Here is a 25,942-nt window from a genome sequence, read left to right as displayed (position 1 = left end):
AGGTAATGAGGTTCAAAAATATTGCCAATGTTCCCCTTGCACATAACAAGCTTCTAAGGCTTACACAGCTCCGCCCTCCGCCTAAGACAGCTCCGCCCAACACTGCGGTCACACAGAATGAGAGCATGCACACTTTCAAGGGTACAGCAAGGACGAGCGAAAGGTTCAGGCTACAGTGAGAAGGGGCCAGCACACCTGGGCATCATCCAGAGGACGCAGGACCACAGCAGCAGCAGGAAGGTGAGCCAGGAGTGGTAGGTGATGCTCCAGGCCATCATGATGATCAGCGTGACCACGTAACTGCCCCGGGTGAGCAGCCGGAAGGCCTGCACCACCAGCAGCAGGGCCAGCTGCCGGCCCGCACCCCCCGCACGCTCGGCCTGCTGGCTGCTGCCTCCTGCGGCCGCCGTGTCCTCCTCCGCCGCTACCCCACAGCCGGGGCCCCCGGGGCCCGAGGAGGAGGCCCCGCCCGCCGTGGTGGCCTCCACAGACGACCAGGCCCCGCTGGCACTCGGCTCGGCACTGGCCGCCATGCTCTGGTACGACCGCCCCACGTGGTCGTTGTCCAGCAGCTGGGCAGGGCACAGCCACGGGCCGATCACAACGCTGCAGGGCACTGCTCACACGCCTGCTACTGAAAGTGTGGCTCGTGCAAAAACTAAAACTGTGCCCACGTCCCGCTTGTCAGACAAACTGGCATTGCGTGGTCGTCGGACTTTGTCCGCACAGATGTGTGGCAATCCATCACACCAGGCCATAGTAGTGAGAGGTTAAAGTAAACAAAGCTTCACCTTTCTCCAGCCCACACAACCACGTACACAAAAGCTGCGATTACCAACACAGTTACAAGCACCCTGCCTGCCAAACGAAGGAGGCACCAGCAACGCAGGGGTGTAGGCAAGCAAAAGCCATGCTTATACTCGCAATTTTTGGAATATCCTTGGAAAATTTATAATGCACAAATCAAACTACAATGGAAGACATTCAAAGCATGACAACATTTTACTGACCTGCATACCTGAAAGAAAAAGAAAATCTTCTGGTGCCACGGATTACCGCTGAAATACCACACCATGAAATTCAGCTTCAAGCACCCAAGAACCAACCACTGCCATCTTCACTGCATATGTGACATGCTCTCAAGGTTTTGCTTGAGAGCTTTTTCAACAGGAAGGAGATAGACAATAGGGGAGGGGGGGTTGCTCATGTGATATTGCTTCACTCCGACTTGCTGTGAAGCAGGTGAGAAAAACTTTGTCTGGATAGAAGAAACAACCAAAGTAGCAGGTAATCTGCAACTGGCAGTAAGCAAGGTTGTTGGCTATGCTTAAGCATGCCTACACCCAGACAGCCACTGCTGGCGCCACTGCCACCACACATACGCGATGTGGCATTTTCGCACTTGCCCCTGCCAAAAAAACCATGCAAGTCAACAAGCCTCCTCCGAAGGATTAGCTCAGCAGCAAGTCAGGTTACAATCACTGTAGTCCTTTGCCCACATACAAGTACAGTCAGCAACAGATTTTTCAGATTTCATGGAGATGTGGAAATGCCCAAACGATTCGGTAGCCTCAAAAATCCCCCATGGGAAAGGTCTGCTGAATTAGCCTGTTCCCAGAAAGTGGGCCACAATTACAGACCAGTCCAAAAACCAGCATAAAAGAGAAATCTGACAGGCGGCTATTTGCAACATTAAAGGGTCACTGAAGTGAGTTGTAAATGCCCCCTAATTAGCTAACCACAATACGGCCTAAAATACGCAGGCCTTACATGTATTTTTAATGATAAAAATGGGTTGGAAAGTTTGGAAAGTGCCACTTCTCTCGCACTGTCCTCCTGGCCAAATTGCTGATGTTGGCTACGCCGACACACAGGCAAGTCTGCAGGGTTAAATTTAGGAGATAGCTAGCATGTTTAGACCGCACAGCCTGTGCAAGTACAACCAAAAGTAAACTTCAATCAAGATATGGGTGACGGACATAAATTTCAGAGCATAGACATCATGAAAGCTCATTGCAAACCAGAGCGACATCATTATGGTGATTGGCACAGCAGTCACAATCAGCACTTGGTGTGCTCTCTAAGGTTTAATAGAAGATTATACGGGTTGAACTGCAAAATCTGGCTACAAATAAGACTTGGAGAAACTCCCTTCAGTGTCCCCTTAAAGCAAGAAATGTTTAAGGCTACAGTCATTTTTGAGATTGAAGTACTTGGCTCCACATTCACCCATTTGACACTCGTTAGCAACACACGACACACCCACACGGACCGCAGCACAGTGCCTCCACCAGCATCCTGCATGCTCCCGTAAAATAGTTCCTTGCACTTTGCACAGGGGAATAAATCTGGACCTCCACATCACAAAAATTCTCTGGAAAAACTCCACAATACCCAACCTGTGACGGTAGGTGTGATGATCCACTCAAAGGGGGTATATAGGATGCTAGAATTCACAAATGCACAGGAGTCTGCTGGAGGGGTGCCGTGGTACAATGCATTGTTGAAGTGGCAACTCTGGCTTACATGTTAAACAGTACTGAGAAATGGGCTAGTTTGTAATTGTTCTTTCTGCTACAGTATGACAACAGCAAAGACTAAGCTAGAGACAAGCAAAAGATGGAACACAGCACTGACTACACTGACTGTCAACTTAATTTTTATTGAGGAAACGCACACTTAATAGAAAGGGCAATTCTTTGTGCCTACGCACAGTGAATGCGCAGTACATTAAAAATCAGGCAACCTTGCCGCTCACCCAAAATCGAAGAGAGCAATCTCACTATCCAAGGAGGGTGACAGACATCTGGCTTACACACATTTTGGTTTTTGTTCATGGCAAAACTTCCATTATTTCTCTTTGCAACTTATCTGTGCCTGAACAACACTATCATTTTCTCGAAAAGAGGGCAGCATGCAGTCACTGCAGTCTTTGCAGTGTACTGTTCAATGAAAGGAGACAGGGACTCCTTTCAGATTATGCTGGTGCTCGCTCAATTTTTTGAGACACCACCCGGCCTGCCCAATTCAACCTTATGAGAGAGGTATCTTGTACACGACGTTCCGTGCACAGGTCACGGGCTTCTCCCCGTATTTGATCGACTATGCTGAATGCAGGCAGTCATTTTATACCATCACCTGCTTATGGACCACTCAACACATGCCACTCAGTGTGTTTTGTGCCAAAAAAAGCTACCTTGGTTTTGTACCAGGTTCCTACTTTCTTCAGCCAGTGCAAAAGTACATGAATATACAGTATGACGGCTATATTTCTGGATGATTCATGCTTGCCCCTCCGTTTCTCCTGTTCCTTTTTCTGCTTAAAACACTTCAGAAGCTTCTGTGCTTGCCCGCGCACTACGCACATAGGATATCCGGCTTCATCCAGCCTTTTGATTGGCCTGGAAACACTCTTTTCTGTCATGTGCAAGCAAGACTCAGTCACACCTGCTTTGATGCGATTCTTGAGATGCCTAAGCCAAAGGCATGCGGTGCCTTCACCTTTGTCTAGTTGTAGTCGCACCGTAGCAGAGTGAACCTATGTAAGCCTGCAGCAGCCCATCAAACTAAACCAGCGGTGCCCAACAATAGATGCATTGTTGGTTACCGCTTGATTCATCACGCAGCCATGTTGGTACACAACCCAAAAGATCCCTCCTCTCGTTTTCTGACCGGGCTGTAATCATGACCCCACATTTTTTAACTCTGGCCCTCCCACAATAATGCATGCTCCAAAGCCCAGTCAGTGCACATGGGGAGTGGTCATGTCTCCATCTATCCTGACGGGGCTTTAATGACACAGTCTTCACAGCTCAGCCCTTCCCAATATTGCAGCTTGGTGGCTGAAAACCAGCCCCATTACTCATGATCCCATACACCCCTTTACCACTTCTTACAGGGCCAGGGGTCAATCCCTTTCGAAATAAGTACCACGCCCACGCTCAACCTCTCATACTTGTGTTGTCATTATATCCCCTTTCGTAACCGACACCACACACATCTTAAATTCTACTTAACATATAACCACTTAATGATGTGCTGGAATGCAGTCTTAAACAGGGAAAAATAAATAAATAAATAAAAGCCTGGTGACATTAAGTGCTTAAAAAAGTTCAAAAAGAGTTTTGTGGGTAAGTCCTATACTGGGCTACAGAGCACATCGCAGTGGAGAGCTATGGATTAATCAGAACACCCCGTGTTAATGCACAGCGAAATCTCATAGGCACAGGCACTTTTGTTTTTCTCCCCATTAGAGAAACAGAAAGTTGCATCTAACAAGATGTACTTAGTGCAGTTGGACCGTGTTACACCGAATGAGGCTGCAATGAACTAGTGGATATAAAGAAGCAACGACAGCTTCCTCTTATCTTTTGTGACATTTGTGGTAGATGTGTACACTGGTTTTAATGAAGCACTAGTTAGAATCAAGAAGCCTCAGCTCCCTTTTCTGCTTTGTTAGTACTACCCCATATTACTGTACTAGTAGAACATGCCTGCTCCCACCTTTGCTTCCTATGCCACTACTACTCCACTTCAGAAGCTTCCCTAGGTTAGCTTGACTCAGCCATCAAACCTAACAGCCATGCCTACCACCTACGTTAGTAGCGAGAAATGCTATGCAAAATGCACTAGCAAATGCGACGATGCACAATTAGGATTGTACTACGTAAGAGCACAGATATCAAAGAGCATGCAAGGTATAATTCACACACATATAGTACCGGCATCATGCACGTACGTGCACCGCGGTAATCTACCACGAAGGGCTTACAACCAACCTTAGAACTGTGACTTGCTATGCAGCGTATGTCAGTTTCCAACCAACTGAGCAAAACTGTTGCAGTCCACCCATAGAGGCTTAATTTAAGAAAAATTTAGTTAGCACACAAATATGTTTGCCTTTTCTACTTTGATGAAAGCACTAACATATCAATATTAAAAAAAGATAATTCCTTGCATTGAGTTGCATTATAACCCCTTCACAATGCTTCTCTGCTAGCCTGCAAATTCTGAAGAGTTCAAGTGTTAGCTGCAGAAGAGGACACCTTTTTGTTTGGCTGTAACAAAGTTGATTGATTGATTGTAGGGTTTAACGCGCCGACGCAACGCAGGCGATGAGGCGCGCCGTAGTGGAGGGCTCCGGATTAATTTTGACCACCTGGGGATCTTTAATGTGCGCCGAAATCTCGTACACACGGGCGTTTTTGCTTTTCGCCTCCATCAGAGGCTGTAACAAAGTTATTTTCTATGCTTAAGTGCATTCAATCATGCACCTGTCCCCCCCCCCCAACCCGCCAGAAATGACTCTTAGACGACAGCCACTAAAAGCCGTGATTGAACAGGCCAAGATTTTGGTGGGAGTTTGCTCAGGACTAGCATTTCAAACAGGAACTAGTCTGTCAAGAAAAGTAGAAGTAGCTAAATACAAGACGGTTGTCACGAAAATTTATGTTATAATCAACAGACCTAGCGCTGCTCTGCTCTTCTTGGCCACAGCAGAATTCTGAAAGTGCTGCACTCTAAGTGTGTCCACGCATGTCACTAGCAAAAGGTCAGTGGACCCAGTGAACACCCCCGAGATGATGAACATGCACAATCATATTTTGTCCAATTCCCCATTAGAACTACCCAGATAAGCAGCCATGCAAGAGTAGCAGTAAGCAGCAGGGAGACCCAAAGAAAAAAAAATCATGCAGCAAGTGCAAGCAGAGGTTATGCATGACGTACTGGCTTGCAGGCATGCTTGATCAAGGCGACGTTAGCAGAGGCATAAATCAGCTCCTTCTACGGGGCAACACAATCACGCACAATGTCGCATGAACACGAATGGGACTTTCAATAGGTAAACAAAGCAGGATCATACCTTCTTCTGACACCTCTGGTAACAAGCAGGGAAAACAAGCGTTACAAGACGTCACGGGATAAAGCACGAGGTTGATTGCAAGACATTCAAAAATTTGTGAACAGGGGTGAGATCAAAGGTATTGCAAAAAAATGTCACACAAAGAAGGCATTCCCACCACGACCATCACACCAGTCAGCCTCAAAGCCTGCTAAACATATTGGTGTATCAGGTTAAAGCTTAAATCAACAAAACTAAACTTAGCTACCCGAACAAGTAACATGCCTGCATTTCTTTTTAACGCTTGTACTAGAACTATTCCGACTCTCGCCAAAATTTAAAATTAGAAATGCCACACCGATGCCGTAGAGCTGAAGTTCTCCAAAATAAATTTGAATAATAAAAAAAAAAACTGTTTCAAAGCTGGAATTATATTACTCTGCGACTTGAACACGCCATAAATATCATCACAGCCCAGCACAACCCCCTTTCACTCGTCCAGGTGTAAATCACGCCCATCACCAATGCGGCCCTGCTCCAAGGGTGACAGGTGCGAGATCCTGGCAGGAAGCCCATCAAAGAAAGGGAGACAGATGCAATCAGCTTCGTTACGTACTGGGGCCTTCTGGACGGCATCTTCATCTACCCCAGACTATCCGTGCAGGCCAATGAAAAGAGGAAACGGCATGCCCAACAGCACAGAGGGGGGAAAATGGGGAGAGAAAAAAACAGCATTAACAGAAGCATCACTGGCTGGCCTCACGCAAATGTGAGCACCATCAATGCACAACTGCAGCCACCTAATGCGACGAGCATTAATATGCAACAGGTAGTTGGGGCCAAAACGGGAATTACACTGCACCCACACAGCGCAGCTACAGGCCCTCGGTACTATAAACCACAGCTCTCAAACACCGAAACTTGAAATATAGTATTAAACACAGCTCTAACATTTAACTCGAAATATAGAAGAACAAATATTTTCACTTTGCGTACAAACTATTTAAGCTTACTATAAAGGCTCACCTCTTTTCTTTGAAAAGGTGAGCCTTTATTATCTCATTAACAAACATTTTTTCAGCCATGGCCGCAAAGAACAGCACACAATTGTCTTGAAGCATGTTACATTAATAAGGCCCCGTGGCACGCTATCTGAATAAAAAAGAAATTCTGGACAGTATTCTGTAACTGTGGCTCGGAAAGAAGATTAACTTCAGGCCAGATCCTGCGAAAATTCAGTGAGGCTTTAAGCATCGCCTGTACCAGTACAAATACAAACAGAATGAAGCCAGTACATTGCTCCTCATGTCCGCAGTTAAAGAATTTAAGCTGAAAGTTTAAGCTGCAGGGAAAAAGAAGGAAAACCAAAGGAGGTGGGAAAAGTTACTTTTTGCCATCTCATGATGACAATGAAAAGAAAAAACTTTTTCTACAAGTGGCAAACCAGGAAGAGTCACCTTGAAGCCCATTTTATCTCCCCCCACTCACCCCACCTGGTATGTTTCCTTTTCTCACAATGCAACTTTTCATGCAGCTTGTCATTTGCCCTAAGCCTTAATATTTTCCAATGAAAATAAAAGTGTTGTTACTAACACAAAAGTTAAGCTTGCACAAACTGGCAAATCGAAATTTCTTCAAATGCAAGGCACAGCTCTTTGCCAAGTGGTGCCTAATTTCCTCCTTGAAAATAAGGTCACTTGCTTGTTGGCTGGTGTACTTCACCCCGTAAGGACATGTGCCAGGCACATGTCAGATATGCTTTCTTCTGGCTACTTTTTGACATCGTCAGGCACCACAGGTAATACCTGGGCTCAAATTCTAAGAATGCCAAAAGAAGAAGTCACCCAAGTTAGGGTTCCATTATGTCGTATATTGAAACCTGCTTTATTATCTGCTACATTATTTTTTTTAATTATGGGAGCACGCCAAAGTTACACCTAGGCCTCCTAGGCGTGCCGCTGTGGAGGGCTCTGGATTAATTTTGACCACCTGGGAATTTTTCTCGGAATCTCAACACACGGGTGTTTTTGCTTTCCGTCTCCATCAGAAAAGCGGCCACTGTGGCCGGATTGAGCCTGCGTCCTTGGGCTCAGCAGCACAACGCCTTAGCCACTGAGCCACTGCGATGGGCTTATGCTATATTATTAGGCAGCTTGAAGCTTGCCTTGGTTTTTCTACATAATCCTGCTACAAGAGTTACAGCTTACAAAGAAAACGTTTTCTTTACATTTCAATACTGCCATAAGTAGTTTCGATTCAGTAACTATATAACTACTAGCTACTACTACTTACCACTACTGCATACTAACTACTACTGCCAGTGGCGTAAATCCAGAAAAATCACAAGGGGGACGCAGATCTCGCATTGGCGGCCATTTTGCTTTTATAAATATAGGTTTTAAGAAACATTCCACGCAATAGGGGGGGTCAGGGCCCCCCTGACCCCCTTCATGATTTGCACCACTGACCACTACTGCTGCTGCTACTACTACTACTACTACTACAGTAACGAATAAATGAGCCACCTGGCCCAGGCTGGGACGCTAAGTTCCGGCATGCCCAATGTGGCAAGCATAATCTTTCAAGATACCTCCCTCATATATCAGTAGAAGCACAGCAGTGCAGCAAGGCAAAGGCTTCACTCTCTATACAGGCTGCCTTCCACAATTTATGTCAGACTACTTATAACGGTAAAATATGCGTTACTTGTTCAATCTTTGCAACATAACAGCGAAGACCAAACCTTTACTGATTTGCCTTAGCAAGTGCACACTGAATTTACTAGCATAACATACCACTTCACTGTAGTTTATAACTGCCACAGGCTACTCTCTAAATCTTTTTTCAATACCCCAAGGAATAATTAGCCTACATAAACTGTGCTGACAATTTTGAAGCAGTCAGTTGCAAGAAATTTACCCAATCATTCTTGATGGCCTCAATTCAGAAAAAGAAAAGCACAAAGAATAAAAGAATAGAAGTTGAAAAAGTTCAAAAGAGGGGAGTGTCATGGAGGAAAAACTTGGGAGAGGCCATGACGCTGAAAACAGCATCTCGAAATTCTTAGCCTCTTCTGTCGGCCCCTGGATCAGACTGTCCAGCTCTTCAGCCCCGCTGTTCACCGCTCGCTGTCAAACATCGCCCCACTTCTTGCAATGTGTGGGAAGGGGCCTCTCCTAAGCTTTGCTTTTCTTCACAGACCCAGTAACAACAACTGCCCCGTCACATCAAGCCACGCATTCTGCAATCAAGTACCTTCTCATAGAAGAAGGCACACAACAAAACTGACCAAAATCAAGAACTGGGAAGTGGAAGCAGTAGAAGGGCAGCAGAGCGCCAACCTAGTTTGCAGCACTGCTGCAGTCGCAGAGCACCCGCACCAGCGATAGCTAGCGCCTGTAAATGAAGCGATACTGCAGCCCCCAGAGGGCCCAAATTATGTGGCAATACCACCTTTCGCTTACTTTCAGCTGAAGCAAAGGCAGCAGGGCAATTTGCTTCAGTTATGCCATCCCTGGAAACTGAGGAAAGAAGGAGTGCACCAGTTTTATGACAGGCAAAACTTAAAGCACTACGGCACACCATTTGAAAACTATTTTCAAGGGCGTTTTTCTTGAGACGCAACAGGCCCCTCCTCTGACCCTGCAAAGCGTTTTTGCAAAATTTATGACGCCAACTGCAACCATAGTCTAGAGGTGACTCCTGGAAACCAAGACCGAGTACTCAAAAACAAGTACAATTCTGACAGGTTATGCATGACAACGCTCGAGAATTTTGGTGGGTGCAGGCTTTGATGTGGCTAAGCAAGGTGCAAAGAAGCTTGCCACAAGAAACCTGCGAGGCCCATGCAGAGTGTGGTTGGCAGAAAAGGCAGGAGGCAAGCTCAAGCGTACCCAGCTAGTGTTGCCAAATGTTGTCATTTCAGAGAGTGGCAAGTGAGACGCTTCAAGCACTGGCGGCAAAATTTTCCCAAGCGAGTGGCCACATCAAGTGGCATCTACCTGAATGTGACCTGTGGCGGTTTCGCTTGGCATCTCGTGCCAGCAAGCACCACAGAAAAACCAGAGGCAGGGAAGCAGGGTGCAGAAGTCCCCTGGTGGGTGCTTTGAGCTGCCCTTACGAAGAAAGTTTTCTTTTCCCAGCTTTGAAGTGCAGCACTTTGGTACATGACACCTGACAAGAACTGCAGCCACTTTTTAATCTTTACCCAGTACGTGCTAACAGGATGCACACGTGCATGCCAAGATGTGCAGAAGAGCGTGACCACTGATTCTAATAGCATTGGCAGCTGCAAAAAAATAAAGACTGCCCACCAGTGTTACTCAGTGGCATAACAGCTAATAAGAATGCTCTGATTAAAAATCTGTAAGCCATTACATTTAGCACTAAAGAGCCAGTGGCACAACTAAACGAATGATAGCAAACAAGCAGCTAGGAGTCAACACATGCACTGTTTGCTCTAATGTCAGCCGCTTTACACACACGGAATTCTGTGATGCTGTAGAAAGACTAACTGCAGGAGCGTTTCAAAGGGGAATTGGCAGACAAAAGTTCTCCAGTAAAACCCTTTATGAGAAAAAAGAATGGTTAGAATTAGAAGTACACACCCTGCGCCATGAATAAGAGCTTGAAAATTGACAATGATACCCATCTGCCAAGCTCAGATGTGAAAAAGTTAAGGCCAATAAGCTTCGATATCAAAAGACAAAAGCACAGCCACATCAATGAAAAAAGTGGCAAGCAGCTGGCAGTTAGGCAAAACACAACAGCACAAAGCATGCGAGTTGTAAATATTAGCAGCAAGAGCAAAGAAATTACAAGCAGCTGGAACACTGTGGCCCAGGTTACCCCGCTCTCCTTCCTGTGCTTCCGGGAGAAGGAAACCGCCGATCGTTGGGAGCTGCGCTTGGAGTCTAGTCGAAGAACGGTGCCTCCAGGACCAGTCACAACTTGAGGGGACGCACGAGACTGGGCGAGCAAAGAAGAAAAAGGAAAACATATTTACCCCTCCATTAAAATACATATGAGGCAATGCATTACTAATGACATCGAACCAGCTCTAGGACAATAAACTGTCAAAGGTATAAAAACTATGTGCAATATATGCAATGAACACTCATACTGATTAAATTGTACATTAGAACAATGCAATAGTACGCAAGGAAACTTTCTTCATACTGACTAGTCTGTACAATAAAATATGCTTTCTCTTTTCTTTTTTCAATGCTATAATGTTTGTTCAGTGCATGTGAGGTCGGTTTTGGCAAATGTTGTTAGCAATCATTAAGTCCCATGGAAGCCAAATTAATGAGCCCATACTGTGCAGTAGCATTTGAAGATCTTGTGCAACTAAGGGTGCATTTCTCTTTGAACTTTTTAAAGCTTTCTATATATGCTAGAATCAAAACGTCAATCTCCCAATCATTATCAACAAAATCACATACCATACTTCGCATTGATTAGTGTTAGCTTTCTTTAGCAGTTTGAATAAAAGCCCAACCACATGGAGATGAAATCACACAAGGCACGCATCGGCACTGTTTGGTGGCAGTGTGCCAATACGCCGGAGAGGGCGAGAAACCATGCGAGACTAGGAAAGTCCCGTGCCAGTCACTCTGTCGATGTGTGTAGCCAGAGTTGTTTGTCCAAATTCCTTGCCATCCTTGTCAAGGTATTTTCAATTGGTTCATGAGCAGCTATTTCTGATTGCTGAACTGTCAGGGCCCTAGCTTCGTCATTAGTGTGTTTGGCCTTCTTTATTCATTACTAAATGTGTTTGCGGACCAATTCCGAAATACACAGAAATGTAATTCAAGTCACAACTGTGAAACCTGCTTGAGCATGATGAACAAGAGCAGACTTTGTTAACTTCCCTGCTACCTGATTTGGCATGGTTAACAAGGTAACTATAGATAACAAGATCTACCTTGAAGAGGTTATTTACTGACTACTTTACCAATTCAAAGAATGAAGCGTGAAGCTAAGAAAAAAATGCTCTTACAAGGTTCGGACTCCTGACCATCTATATACGGGGTGCACATTTAACCACTCTACCAATCCTGCTCACAACATACCAAGCTATGACAAACAAATTTTTTCAGGTGTGTCTAGTTTTTATCGCATTTGAGAAATTCTGGCAGTGATAGCGCTCGTCCTTGAGTACCAATCTTGCGGACGTCTTGCAATTACTGCACGCAATGTAGCTTGAGCGTTTTCGTATTGTACATCGATTGATTGTAGGATTTAACGCGCCGACGCAACTCAGGCGATGAGGCGTGCCGTAGTGGAGGGCTCCGGATTAATTTTGACTACCCGGGGATCTTTAACGTGCGCCGAAATCTCGTACACAAGGGCGTTTTTCCTTTTCACCTAAAAAAAAACTATTGTACATCCTCAGCCTCCCCGACACAAGCCAAGCTAGTGATGAATGGGATGGAAAAAATTACAATTACAAGCTTAGTCGAATTTCTCGAGGCGGTCAACTACTGGGAGAGAATAAAAATTACCGATTTGTGGGGAACAAAACAGTGCTTCAATATGCTAAAACATTCCTCAAATGTTAAAAGGGCCCTGAAAGGTGTTTTGAGCACACTAAATGAACTAGCGCAATCGTTAGATTGGGTCGTCAACGTCATCTGTGCTAAGTATTACTCTTTTACGCGCAGCGGAAAGCTCATACTTTTGTTGCAAAGTTCGTCGCTTTTTCCTCACCCTTCCCTTCGTGTTTTTGGACGCCGCCATCTTCACATGTCTACGTCATCGATTCCCAGATGTTCGTCATGAGCTAGACATCCTGCTATTGGGCGGCTTTTTCACGCACTTCCGGCAAAGAAATGAGTCGTCTGCTCAGCATCGGCTCGCTGGCTGATCTGCCAGCGGAGTGCCGGAGTGCTTGGACATTTTACGACAAACGAAACGTGTGTAAACAAACGCTTAACTGTTTGTATTGAATGCAACACGGCCATAACACGACATGGATATTCTCTTACCTGAGTATGTTTCATTAAGAAAGCGCTGAAGCCCCGTGGCACTTCTTTCGTGCAATCGCAGAGAACACCCTGAGCCGAATGCCCGGGTTCGACGCACACATTTTATTCAACTTCAAAGCAATTCAGAGATACGTTTCGAACGAACACAACGTCACAACATGCGTTGCAAGTCTGAACCGCGATTGACAGACGATGGGTTGCCTCTTCCTGCCCGTCGTAAATTCGGCACTCACCTCGCGCGCGGTTTGCGAGGACGAACAGCAAGTCCCTTAACTCTGGCGCACAAGCCGAGATGGCTTTTAGCCACGCACACTACACATACCCCATGCGAGGTTGAGTCGTACGTCGCTCGAGAAAGATAATCCAGACCATGGGAAGCACTATCCACCCGCAGAAGCACAACGTCGCATTTCATCGCGAAACAAAGGCGTCCACAACACACACACCATCGCCTCCTGTAATGCCAAACGCATCTCGCACTTCCCAATGGGAGTGAGTGGTACGCCTGCAGTGCCCACATGTCGCGAGGTGGGGCCCCAAGCTGAACCGGGATCACGGAACCGTAACTGACTTCTAGAGTGGTTTGTGCCTTGTTGCCAAGGCAACCGATGTTTGAGATTGTCAAAGAAATGGCGCTCGCTCCAGTGCTAGAAAGCTCAGAGCCGCGGCGGAACATATTTTGCCAACGTTGCCGCTCTCCACCACGCGTCGCCCCAAGCTGAACTGGTCACATGATTGAAGCGTTTTGTGCATGGGTTCTGTATCGGTTTAAAATGTCTTTTTCACATGCCGCCGGCAGGAATTACCACCGCCGCAAAATAAGACCCGGCACCAGCGGGGCCACATCTGATACGGCGCTTTTTGGATAAACAGTGCGCGGTGCATCAAAGAGAACGAGCGCACGATCCTCCCCGTGCAGCTGCGAGTTCGCCGCCGACAGCAACTGCATCAACGTACACCGCGAAAGGGCAAGGATAGGCCGCCGCACACATGCGGCCAGATTTTTCGTTCGCTTTTCCAGCCTTGAGCGGAGTGCAGGATTCATGGTGTCAACAAAACTTGCCCATAGCCATGCCCGTAGCAGACGGCAGTCTGAGCAGAGCAATAGCGGAAGTACGTCACCGCTGAGGAGCGCAGCATCATGGGAGGGAAGGCTCGCGCGCCGTCAACAGCGGAGAGTACGTTGAAAGGAGGAGGAAACGCGGTGCGACGATAATGCGCGGTTTTTGATTTACGATTTCTCGGCTAATACTCATCGCTTTAACAAAATTCTTGCGGGAGGAGATTGCTAATACATTGCTTTATTTGGTTACATGTACATCCATGCATCAGCGGAAGGTATTTCAGGACCCCTTTAAGACAGATTTGCAAAATCGGAAGCTGACATCCACTTTCTGATGCTCACACTGACTGCACCACTTCTGGAATCTGTGCCGATATCTGCTAAGTATAGACATTGGTGTACCACCTGTGAGCACTCGAGTTAATACTACATGTGGTTGGGCCTTAAAGGCCAACTGCAGTCAAAATTTCAACCTCTTAAAAACGTTATTTTCATATAGTCTGCCTAAAAAAACTAGGAAACAAAATATGAAAGCTGAAATACGGTTATCCACAGCACAAACGACCATCGAAAATCTGAGATTTTGAAACCGAAATTGAGAAGAGTGTGGTCATTACAGCCAAGCTGAAGTGACATTCCAGCCGGCGAGCGAGAGGACGCACGCGGCCGGCCGGCCACAGCAAACCGGCGCGCACGCTTAACCCTTGCCGCAGCCCTAGAAGAAGCGCGCCCAGCAGAGCTCAACCAGTTCTCCAGGCTGGCCGTAGGAAAAAGCGCAGGGCCAGCTGCAACGTCCCTTCTGCATCATGGCTGTTCGCATGATCCGCTGGCAGGTGCAGTGTCGACTGGTGCGGAGCTATTTTAAATGTTTCTAATTATTACAAATGCATTTCACAGGGCTACCAGTCATGTTACAGTTGGTATAGTGGTACGTACTGTATGTCAAAAGTAAATTTGGCTGAGACGAAATTTGAGTGCAGTTGGCCTTTAAAAGGACACTGAAGTGATTTGTAAACATTGCGGGATCACTAGTGCCAATTGTAGTCCGGAGTCCATAGGCCATGTTTCGACAACTCTGAGTGCGTTTACGCGAATTTATTTAGTAGAAAAATCAATTCGAAAATGCTTTCCTCCTCTCTGCATGCTCGCCCATTTCCTGTGGCGTTTTCGTTTGATGTCAGGAGGAGATGACTTGGCTTGACTGCGCTACTGCACGGCTCGCCGACCTTCCGACAGAGTCAGTCGACCCAGCGTTTAGACCGCCAGCCACCGACGAGTGGTCACAATTCGTTCGCTCAGTTGAAACTAAGCCACGACACATTTGTGAATGAAAGAATGTGCCTTTCTTTACTTTGTTAGTTTGTGCACTGTATCAAGCTCCGAGTCCAGGTCACTCCACACAAGCACTGCACAAGCGCTGCACAAGCGCACATGCGATGCTTCACTGACTGGTACGCTAGTAGAAAAATCTAAGGCCACTTGAAGGTGGGAGAAGTCAGCAAAGTCAATATAGGTACTAAGAAAATAAAATCAACTGACATTTTTACCGTACAGCATAAAACTAGGGAGCAGGAAGCACTTTTTTGCGCTGGGTGGACAAGCACAGTGGTCAGCAGCACGACTACGCATCTGCGAACGCTTTTCTGTCTAAGAAATGCAATTGCTAGACGTGAGATAATGTGGAAATTTGGGGGACGCTTACTGCACGAGCGCTATACAACAAATAGTCACCTAAGCTGCTTGAAATGCTAAAACTAAATAAAAGTGTAAAATGGTTATACATTAATACCTTATATTTCCAGCGCTGGCAGCGCTGGCTCATGGCCGAGTGGTCTGGAGCGTTAGGTGTTATTTTGCAAGTCACAAGTTCGAATCCCCGAGGGGATATTCTTTTTTTTTTTTTTTTTTTTTGCAAGTTCACTTTTTTGTTTTCGGCCGATGTTTTCTATACTCAGTTCACCATTTTTGGGCCGTAACATTCACTGTTCCACGAACTAGTTCACAGAACACGCACAGGCTGACACTGACGCGCGAGTTCTCGTTTGCGTGCTGTTGCCATAAGCACCGACTGCTTGCGGGCAGTGGGCACAGGCCAGAATCAACAGAGCCTTGGCCTGATGCGAACCCGCTTTTTACGATACAGGCATGAGTGAGGCAAGCTCCAAATATGGGGGAAAAGCGCGTGGCATTTGAGCGTCTGCGTGGACGCGGAGGGCGTTCATCCACTGTGTAGGCCACGGCTAGTGATTGCTACGATTTCAAGCCGTCCTGGGAGGCTTATCTGAGGCATTTTACAGCCGACAACATGGCAGAAGTGCGGTACGACGATTACCGAGATATCGAGAATGCCCATCTAACGATGCCATCGAATGTCAAGCATGTTGTTTTACAGAAACGAAACCGAAACTTGTTTGAATGCTAATCTTGCACATCGTCCAATCACGGTACATCTCCTCCCGTCGTCACAGCAGTTAATTGGTGCGGCCGCCGCAGACCACCCATGGCAGTTTTTCTTCTTTCGCGCTTTATAAAATAATTACCGACTTATCAACTGGATAAACGATGAAAAGTGTGTTAATTTGAGCCAGTCTACGCAGTGCAAGTAAAAACGGGAGCTTGACAAATTTACTTCAGTGTCCCTTTAAAGGGACACTGATGTAATTAGTAGTAACCCGCCGCGGTGGCTCAGTGGCTAAGGCATTGCGCTGCTGAGCACGAGGTCGCGGGTTCGATTCCCAGCCGCGGCAGCCGCTTTTCTGATGGAGGCGAAAAGCAAAAACGCCCGTGTGTACGAGATTTCGGCGCACGATAAAGATCCCCAGGTGATCAAAATTAATCCGGAGTCCTCCACTACGGCGCACCTCATCGTCTGCGTTGCGTCGGCACGTTAAACCCTACAATCAATCGTCGATGTAATTAGTAAACATTGCAGGATTACTAGTGCAAATTGTAGTCTGGAGTATCTAGGCCATGTTTCAACCACTCTTGCTTCATCTACGCAACTTAATTCAGTAGAAAAATCAATTCGAAAATGCTGCCCTCCTCTCTGCATCCTCCTTGCCCATTTCCTATAATGTTTCGTATAACATCAAAACAAGATGGGTAGGCTTGACTGCGCTACTGCGCGTCTCGCCGACCCTCCGACAGAATCAATTAGCCCAGCGTTTAATCGGCCGGTGGCCAGCGGGTTGTCGCAATTTGTTCGCTCAGTTGAAACTAAGCCACAGCACATTTGTGCCTCGAAGAATGTGCCTTTAGTTTGTTTGTTTGTAGACTGTACAAAGCTCCAAGTCCAAGTCGCTCCACACAGGCGCGCATGCAGCGCTTCGCTGACTGGCCCGCTAGTAGACAAATCTAAGTCCAATTGAAGGCGAGAGAAGAGTCAGGAAAGTTAACATAGGTGCTAAGAAATTAAAAATCAACCGAAAATTTTATCGTGCAGCGTAACACTAGGGTGCGGGAGGCACTTTTTGTGCTGGGTGAACCAGCAAAGCGGACAGTGTAGTACACAGCCCGCCATCGGAGAGAGGGCATGCCACCGTGAACAAGCGTGCATCCTTATGAATAAACAGACACTCTCGGTCTCGACTTCGCTGCGTGCAGACATCTCTTTCCTGCGCTCAAGCTGGCCGGCTAGCCGCCAGTGTATACTACGCCTGAAGACCGTAACAGTCAGCAGCACGACCACACAGCTGCGGACGCTTTTCTGCTTAACTCTTTCGCTACCGCGTCTATCAAAATCGATCAATTTGATCAATACTTTTGGGAGCGCCTTTTCATAGCATTCCACGCGTTTCTCGAACAAGTAAAGCTGTTTGGAGTTAGATCAGAAAATGGCCTTTCAAAATCAGTTTTGTTTTCATTTTTGCTACGTAAACGGGATTTTTGACACGCGTCACTGCTACCAACGAAAAATGCGTGCAATTCGTAATTACTCTGCACCAGCGCTTGTTTTTTGCTATCAGGGCGTGAATGGGGAACTAGCAAACGATTTTCAATTGTCAGGTTCGCGCTCTGACAGTAATAATCCCAGAAATCGGCTGAAAATGTCAAGCAGTGCCTGGTTGCAAAGCTACTTTATGATTTTAGGCAGTTTTATTGCCTTTGCGCACGTTGTTCTAAGTACTGTGGTAGTTCTACTTACCCCAGGACCATTCGCAAACAGTTTACAATAGTTTCGGTTTCGTTTCTGCATCGCGAAATTCATATTTAGCGCTACTACGCAGTTACCCAACTTCAAGGCTACCTGCCATGGCGCCTGAGCGTCCGCGACTGATCCTCGAACAAAGCACGGCGCTCCTGATTTCCCCCACCCTAACCCGATTTCTGCGATAAGAACTTCAGATGCAAGTCAAAAGATCACACCCAGTCGCCAGATATCTGTTCCGCCAAGGACAGCGCTTCAAACCGGCCTTACACTGCCAGCTGTTCGACTTCCAGTTTCGTTTCCATGTGAGGGTATATCCGGGTGTCTAATGTTGCTGCTTAGTTGAACTGTCTATTCGGACGGAGTCGCTGAGAAGTTTTTGTACTGTTTCATTTGAAAAATGTTAGGTGGGGCTGCAATAGAGGAGGCTCGTTGTGCTGATCTTTTTCATCGCGCAACTGCTACTCGGCCAAAGATCGCAGGGCACGATTCTAGCTCATCGTACCTCATTTTTGCGAGCAAGGCTACAATTGCGAGTAAGAAGATGATAATAAAGCTCAGCTTTATGTTTTGAGAGATAACTGACCGTGAACGACAAGCATCAGCCACGGCGTTCCGTTTTTAACTTCATGCATGTTTTTTTTCCGCATCGCATGCTAGTCACAAATATTGTGCTCGCTGTAAATGAAAAGTCAGCCATTGAAATGATGTTTTTACGTTATGCGGGGGCAAATTGGTGCCTCTGATAATGACAAACCGCCAGGTTTATTCCAGGAAACCACCCGAAATTGCACATTTTGAATTGGAGGTTGGGCTTCACCGCATGACACGAGCACCGTGCATGCTAACATTTTTTTTTTATATTGACAAACTGTTCCGCGCAAGTCAACATTTTTTCTAGGGCGTGTTTTTGAAATGTTTCCCTACAAAATGTATATTCTAATTTTTTCCTACTACCGGTGGTTTGATAAACAACTCCTTTTTTATCATTTTTTCGACAACTTGACAAAAATTGATTTTGATGTTTTTTTTACAACTATGATATATAAAAACCTTTAAAAAACTGGTGTTATTGGAAAGGCCGTTAAATAATCTGCATTTTGTGTTCCTGCAATTAGTGCCTAACCAATTTTTTAGCAGGAAAAAAAATGTTTTCTTGGACCCCTAAAATTAGTCAATTTTCCGGCGGTAGCGAAAGAGTTAAGGAATACAGTTGCAAGAGTTGAGATATTTGTGGAAATTTGGGGGACACTTACTGCAACAGCGCTATTCAAAAAAGTCATCTAAACTGTTTGGCATGCTAAAACTAAATAAAAATGTAAACAGGCTATACATTATATACTTTATATTTCTGCCTCTGGCAGCGCTGGCTTATGGCCGAGTGGTCTGGAGCTCTAGGTATGTTGTTTTGCAATACAAAAGTTTGAATCCCCGATAGTGCAGGTTTTTCTTTATTTCTTCTTTTTTGGGGGGGGAAATCTTTTCTAGATTGAATTAACCATTTTTGCGCTGTAATGTTCACTGCTCCCCGAGCGAGTTCGCAGAATGCGTGCAGACACAGTGCCGCACTGGCGAATTCTCGTTGGCAAGGTGTTGCCATAAGCCCATAAGCACCGACTGCTTGAGGGCACAGTCCCGAATCAGCTAACCCTTGGTGGGATACAAACACGCCTCTTACGATACAGGCACGAGCTGGGCAAGCTCCAAAGGTGGGAGAAAAGCGCATCGCATTTGAGCGTCTCCGGTGACACGGAGGGCGCTCATCCGCTGTGTATGCCTCGGCTAGTGATTGTTACGATTCCAAACTGTACTGGTAAGCTTATCTGATGAATTTTACAGCCGACAACATGGCAGAAGCATGTGGTATGCCGATTACAGAGATATCAAGAATGCTCAACCAACGATAACGATGCCAAGCATGTTGTTTCACAGAACCGAAACCAGCTTGAATTCTAATCTTGAACATCGCCCAATCACGGAGCACTTTGTATGGACACACGGCTTTAGTTGATGTGGCCGCCGCAAACAGCGCATGGTAGTTTTTCTTCTTTCGGGTTTGATAAAATAAATACCGCCTTACCGACCGTATAAACGATGAGAAGTGTGTTTATTCGAGTGAGTCTATGCAGTGCAAGCAAAAACAGGAGCTTGACAAATTCACTTCAGTGTCCCTTTAAGGCTCTACTAAAACACTCGGACATTGGATGTTAAAAGTGAGTTTTGAATTTGAATCTAATGATGACTGCAGTAATTATTTGGTTAAGACCAAACTCGTAACATTCGGATCCTAGAATAATTCAATATTCGAAGTTGTTGGACTAGTTGAGCAACGCTAAGTGATTACGAGAGATGAAGACAGACGGCAAGGAACATACACAAGAAGAGCACGAACTATCAACTGCCTAATTCACAAAATGCAAACTGTTATATATGTATTGGTGATGGTGACAAGGAAAGAAAAAAAGTAAAATACATTCCCGCGTGTTATTCTTCATGTTGAGCCATTTTCAACCAGCCTAATTTCTCTCTCCCCATGATAAAAGAAAAATAGTAAAAGCTAACTAGATATTTTTCGAAGTGAAAGATTGCATCAGCACAGCCTCAATAAGTTTATTACAGTGAGAGATTAGGCTCGTTCAAAATGACTTGGCCTGAAGGGTAACACATGGAAATACATTTTATTTTTTTTCTTTCCCTCTCCCCCTCACCAATATGTATACAGTCATGTCCACTTATAATGATACCGTTTAATATATATCGGATATAACGATGAACAGCTATGGCACCGTCAACTTTTGTATTCTTTCTATGGTAAAATATACCGCTTATTACAATGCTCCAGTGCCACGATATCCCACGATATCGGATATAACGATTGAATCCGGTTATATTGGGCACCAAAAGTGCAACAGTGATGACTTTAACGACGCTGTTGCGCAGCCTACTCGGGTAGTGTCTTCGTAGGAGGCCCAATGCGTGACACAGTCCCTCGTGGACTTTTTTTCTGCCAAGGACATTTACCTCAGCTAGGTGAAGCTTCTATAGATGCTCTTGGAAAAGATTTGCGCTAGCTTCACGCGCGGCAAACAAAGGTGACCAACTGTGGCTTCTTTTCCACAAATTAGTAGTAGTAGTACGACCTTACTGGCGTGCGAATAAAATGTTTTGAGCTCTGTTCCGTCTTTTATTTCGCAACCCGCTTATAACAATTATCAGTTATAACGATGGTATTTCCTTGGCACTTGGATATTGTTATAAGTGGACTAGACTGTATGACCGCTTGTTTATTGTGAATTAGGTAGGTAGTTGATAGTTCGTGCTTGTTCTGTGTATGTTCCCCGTCATTCATCGTCATCTCTTGTAAACACACAGCGCAGTCGAACATGAATGACCTACCATATTTTCGCTCGTATAACCCGCACCAAAACTGTGAAAGTTTCAGCGGCAAAGTATGGTGCGGATAATACCCGAGGTTTTTCCTTTAGTGCAGCTTCATGGCAATGCACGTCGTGCCGTGAAGCTCCTGCGCAGTAACACTGACTAGTCTTCTATAGCTCCAGCGAGAGCCGTGACATTGAGTGAATTGTGACCTTCGCCTTGCAATCGGTGTATTCTACTTGCTAAATATAGCTTTTTCTGCCTACATTGTATGCGATGTGTTGCTCGAGCAGTAGCTTTGGTGCAGCCTTTCCTGTATCAAAGATGCGGCAATATGCGAGGCTTTATTTATTTTCCTGCGGGCTGAAAGCAGGTGTGCGGATTATAGGCCGGGGCGGGTTGTATGCGCGGAAATACGGTAGTTGGTCCATTGTAAACTTCGAAATTTACAGCTCTAAAAAGCAAAGACAAAGGGAGATGTAAAATGACATACATATACAAATGTCTGCAAATATTTTGAGTCTCTCTGGGACTGTCTTTCAAGCACTGCAAGGTTTAAGATATATTCCGCACGATTTCCGACCTCTGAACACAGGCAGATAAGCCGTAGTAAGGTGGGGGAATGCATATGACACCTGCATTCATTAGCACAGAGAAACAATTACCTTCCGGGCATTTTTCTTCTTTTAAGGTCCATGTCAAGATGTGCGTGTCTTTACAGGGTAACAGCAAAAGCCACAATTAAAGGCTTTAGAAATAAATGAACATGCTGGTGCATTGCATATCCTATACTTGGCAGTGTCTGGTATTACCATATGGTACCAGCTAGGAATCAGCTGCTACAAAATAACCCCCCCCCCCCCACCACCACCATTGGTAAGTGCAAAAAGAGAAAAAACCAAAAGATGTAAAAAGAGTGCGGTCTTTACAGAAGCATATATGGACCCCCAGATTAAAGTAAATTAAAAACTGCATTTTGGTAACCTTAGAATTTAGGTGCAAATACAGAGACATTTTAAAAAATGTGCATTTTTCCGCCCCGGGATAGTCCTTTGAGTTTGACGCCATATTCTACTATTCAATATTCGATTCAGAATTACAACTTGTTTTTTGCTACCAGGTACTAGAAACTGTTCAAGTAAAATTGGAGCTGAACTTTGACTACCAGCCCTAAATCTACTGAGAATTCATGCTGACCCCTCTAAAATGAATGGTCTGGTAAAGTTGTACACAGCACAAAGCCATTAACACCACCTGCCCCCTTTCGTTTGTCAGGCACTTTCACCTTTACCATCCAGGCAGTTTCCTTAGGGCAGCTTGGCTTTTGGCAGCCCTGTCTAGACAGCGAAATGCCTAAGCCTAAAGCATACAAATGCCCAAACCACAGAAGATGATGATTACAGGCACAGCACCTGGTAGCTACCTAACAGCAATTTGTTAATATCTGTGCCTTTCCATACAGAAATATAACTTCTGACTGCATTTTTCCCCGATTTGGTAAGGAAGGCCATGCGGTTTTTTTTTTGTTGTTGTTTTGTAGTCTTTTTTGATTGCACAAAGGTTCGCGACAACTTTTACACTATCTCACTAAATGCGACTATGCAAGAGTGGGTTCTACGTGTGAAACCATGCTATGTTGTCTATAGGCAACACACACAAGTGCTGCGACGTTCACGAGACCAAACACGTTTCTGCTCTTCTCTGCTTCTGATTGTACTTTGCAAGTCATCCCTTGGACGCTGTTCTACAACAAACAGGGTGTTGTAGCCACTGCAGTTGCATTGGAGGCATCCCCCTTACTCCACATGCTCTCTTCGACAATGTGCCCAGTGCTTTGTTTTTCATACCGGAAGTGATTTGTGTAAAGGAGAGCCCCCCTGCATACACCAGAATGCACATCTCCACCAGCAGCGACTGCCCCAGATGGTAGTAGTGCAGAGAGAGCACATTGGCACCCAACTCACCCCCTGCTGCAGGAGTTGCAGTCGAGTCACCGTGGCAACAGTGAAGTAAAAACACAGCAGGACAAGCGGGCTGACGTACAGCGTCCAGTGCGATGATCGAAACTGCAGCACTCGCACATCTACCGTTGGGGCCAATGTTGAGTTGCAGGCAGGAATGCGCAAAGAAGGAAGCCCCACAAGCCTGCAACATGAAACGTTGGTTAACTCAACTGCACTCCCTTCCAGCAAACATGGTCAACCTCAAAGTGCCTCCATGGGCTTAAAGGTATGCCTGCCAAGTTTCAGGACACTGAATTCAAGACTACCTGCAACTGAGGGCTTGTCTTGCAGTCAAAAAGCAACACTGCTCCCTAGAACACCCTCAAATTTCAAATTGTTAGTTCAATGCACACAAGCTTCTTTTGGATCAAGGAAGAAAAGAGCGTGGTAGGCAGCCCTCATGCGGATGTGGCTTCTTTGACCCCTTGGAGACCAGAAACGTGCCAGGTATGCACAAATCATTCCATGCAAAAGAAGTCTATTTATCCTACTTAAACTAATTAAAAAAAATAAGAGCCAACTCTCCTGAAAAGAAACACTTGAGGGTGCACAATGGGGTCTTTCATAACAAATGTGAAGACACTTGGATTGCATTTTATTCTTTTTTTAGGCTATCAAATTTTATACACTTAGGATGCCATGACAACCTTACGACATGCCAGAACTGCCGCGGTTGTCATCAGTTCCCCTTCTCTAGCCCCCTGTACCCTAGACTAATGGGTGTGTACTAACAAGCAACACAGTGCACTCGTGTTGAAGTGCACCCAAGCAAAGCAGTCCCAAATTCAGTCACCGACCAATCTTTCAGATGCCCTTTCTTTAAACCTGCCTCCACTTGCTACATTGAGCCAATGTATAACAAGGACAAATTTCTAACATTTGAAACCTTTCTCGTTCCATTTTTCCACCTTTTTTCTTCAACTGCGCACTCAAGCTACCTGCAACAACAATAAACATTGCTACCACTTTGTTTTTCTGCACCTACTAGCCCGTGTTGCCTGCTTTTTATATGCCCATTCGGGGCTTCTGCTCCTGGCACCACCTGGATAGCAGATGGTGCTGACAAGGAAGTGGCTATGTGCCCGACTAACTCCAAACTGACGCAAACCCTCACAATGCTGTCGTCTGCACACAGCCAAATTGCCCGGGCGACCTCATGGCGCAGCAGCGCAACACTGCACAAAAGCAAACTTGCACTTTTTCAAACTGCCAGGTGAACAGAGTGATGTTTTTTTTCATGGAAATTCATTTCCTCAAACTGCCCCATCTTCTGGATGCTATCATGGCCCTTTTAGGGCCGAGAAAATGGGTTGGTGACTGCGCTGAAACAGATTTTTTTTTCATTTTATTTTTAATGCAAAAGCATTTTATTGCTTTGAGGCTACACGCCAGGGTCAGTATGTGCCACAAAAAGAGTGGTCTCTGGCCAATTAAAGGAGCCATGAAGAGAAAATGCAAGTTGGTTTTATTCGAAAGATTTCGTGTTTTATAGTGCCCCCAACGCTTGTCCGGATACAAACGGTGCTTTATTCACTGAGAAATTAAACAATTTAGGTTAAAATTTTCATTTTCCCGCTCAACCGTGCGTTTTCGTGGTCCCAAGTGACATCACTGAAACCGACCGCTCTGCAGCCTAGAGTACCTTCATTCACGCATCCGCCGTACAGGGTAGAGACACGTATACGCTGGCGCCGCCATTTTCGGTTGCTCGCTCGCCACCGAAGCAAGTCATTGTGTCAAAACCGCGCTAAAATTATCGCCGCAACGCGGTTTACTGAAGAAGTTTGAATCATATTGTTTGCTTCGCGTTGCTAGGTCTCGTGGGAAACGAAAAGAATAACGCGTTGAGCCCGTTGGCCCAATTGCGGCGGCACGGGACCGCTCAAAGGTTGTCTCCACCCTGTACAACGGTGTTGGTTTGTTCCCGCGTTTCTTTACGTTACAGTGAGAAAGTAATCGTTCCCTGAAACAGTGCTCGCTCGACAAATGGGGTCACGTAAGACACCGTTGCTTGCGTCAATCGGCCAGTGTCGTCTGAGACAACCCCAAGCCCCGTAGTGCTGTGCAGCAAAACCAAGCATGCTGTGCGCAGTACGAACAGCAGAACGCATCAGTACTTCTATGCTTACATGTGCTTTCGTAACTTCCACTGTTTGTCCCATCATTCTTATTGCTTTGTGAAGAATGTGCCCTAAATTTAAGCGCAAATCGCTCGTTCGTCTAGTTTGTAAGTTCTACCTAATTTGCGTCTGCTTCTGCCAGCCTCCGCCAATCGCAGAGCTTAGCCCATGTGACATCACAGGTTCTGTTGCGGGAAATGAGCTGGTGGGTCGCATGACCATTCCCGTTTTTCCTAATTATGTAGCTTATTTGAGCGAAGTTTACGTTAAAAGTGGTGTCAGTATGATTCTAACGAGACAATCTTTTGAATGAACCAAACTTGTGTTTTCTCTTCATGGCTCCTTTAAGTATTGCACATTTTTTAATTGGGAAAGGGCTGTCAGCAAAGGGTAGATGGCT

General features: G+C 45.7%; 1 protein-coding gene across 5 annotated transcripts in view; it reads right to left on the bottom strand.

The window, feature by feature from the left end:
- Positions 1–25,942, bottom strand: part of Piezo (piezo type mechanosensitive ion channel component) — a 175,022-nt gene that overhangs the window by 130,239 nt on the left and 18,841 nt on the right. For 2 of the 5 annotated variants that reach the window (XM_077686396.1, XM_077686397.1), the window contains exons 7-10: positions 23,384–23,564; positions 10,661–10,810; positions 6,459–6,494; positions 196–572 (exon numbers count right to left, since the gene is read on the bottom strand). In XM_077686396.1, coding sequence (XP_077542522.1) covers positions 196–572; positions 6,459–6,494; positions 10,661–10,810; positions 23,384–23,564 — 744 coding nt within the window. The remainder of the gene's footprint in view (positions 1–195; positions 573–6,458; positions 6,495–10,660; positions 10,811–23,383; positions 23,565–25,942) is intronic. The other 3 variants (XM_077686398.1, XM_077686399.1, XM_077686400.1) reach the window with 3 other exon arrangements.

Source organism: Haemaphysalis longicornis, unplaced genomic scaffold (assembly GCF_048455015.1).
Source record: "Haemaphysalis longicornis isolate Haplotype H1 unplaced genomic scaffold, Haemaphysalis longicornis Haplotype H1 scaffold_1, whole genome shotgun sequence".
NCBI lineage: Eukaryota > Metazoa > Arthropoda > Arachnida > Ixodida > Ixodidae > Haemaphysalis > Haemaphysalis longicornis.
The sequence above is the reverse complement of the archived record's forward strand: the minus strand, read 5'-3'. Positions and strand labels throughout refer to the sequence as shown.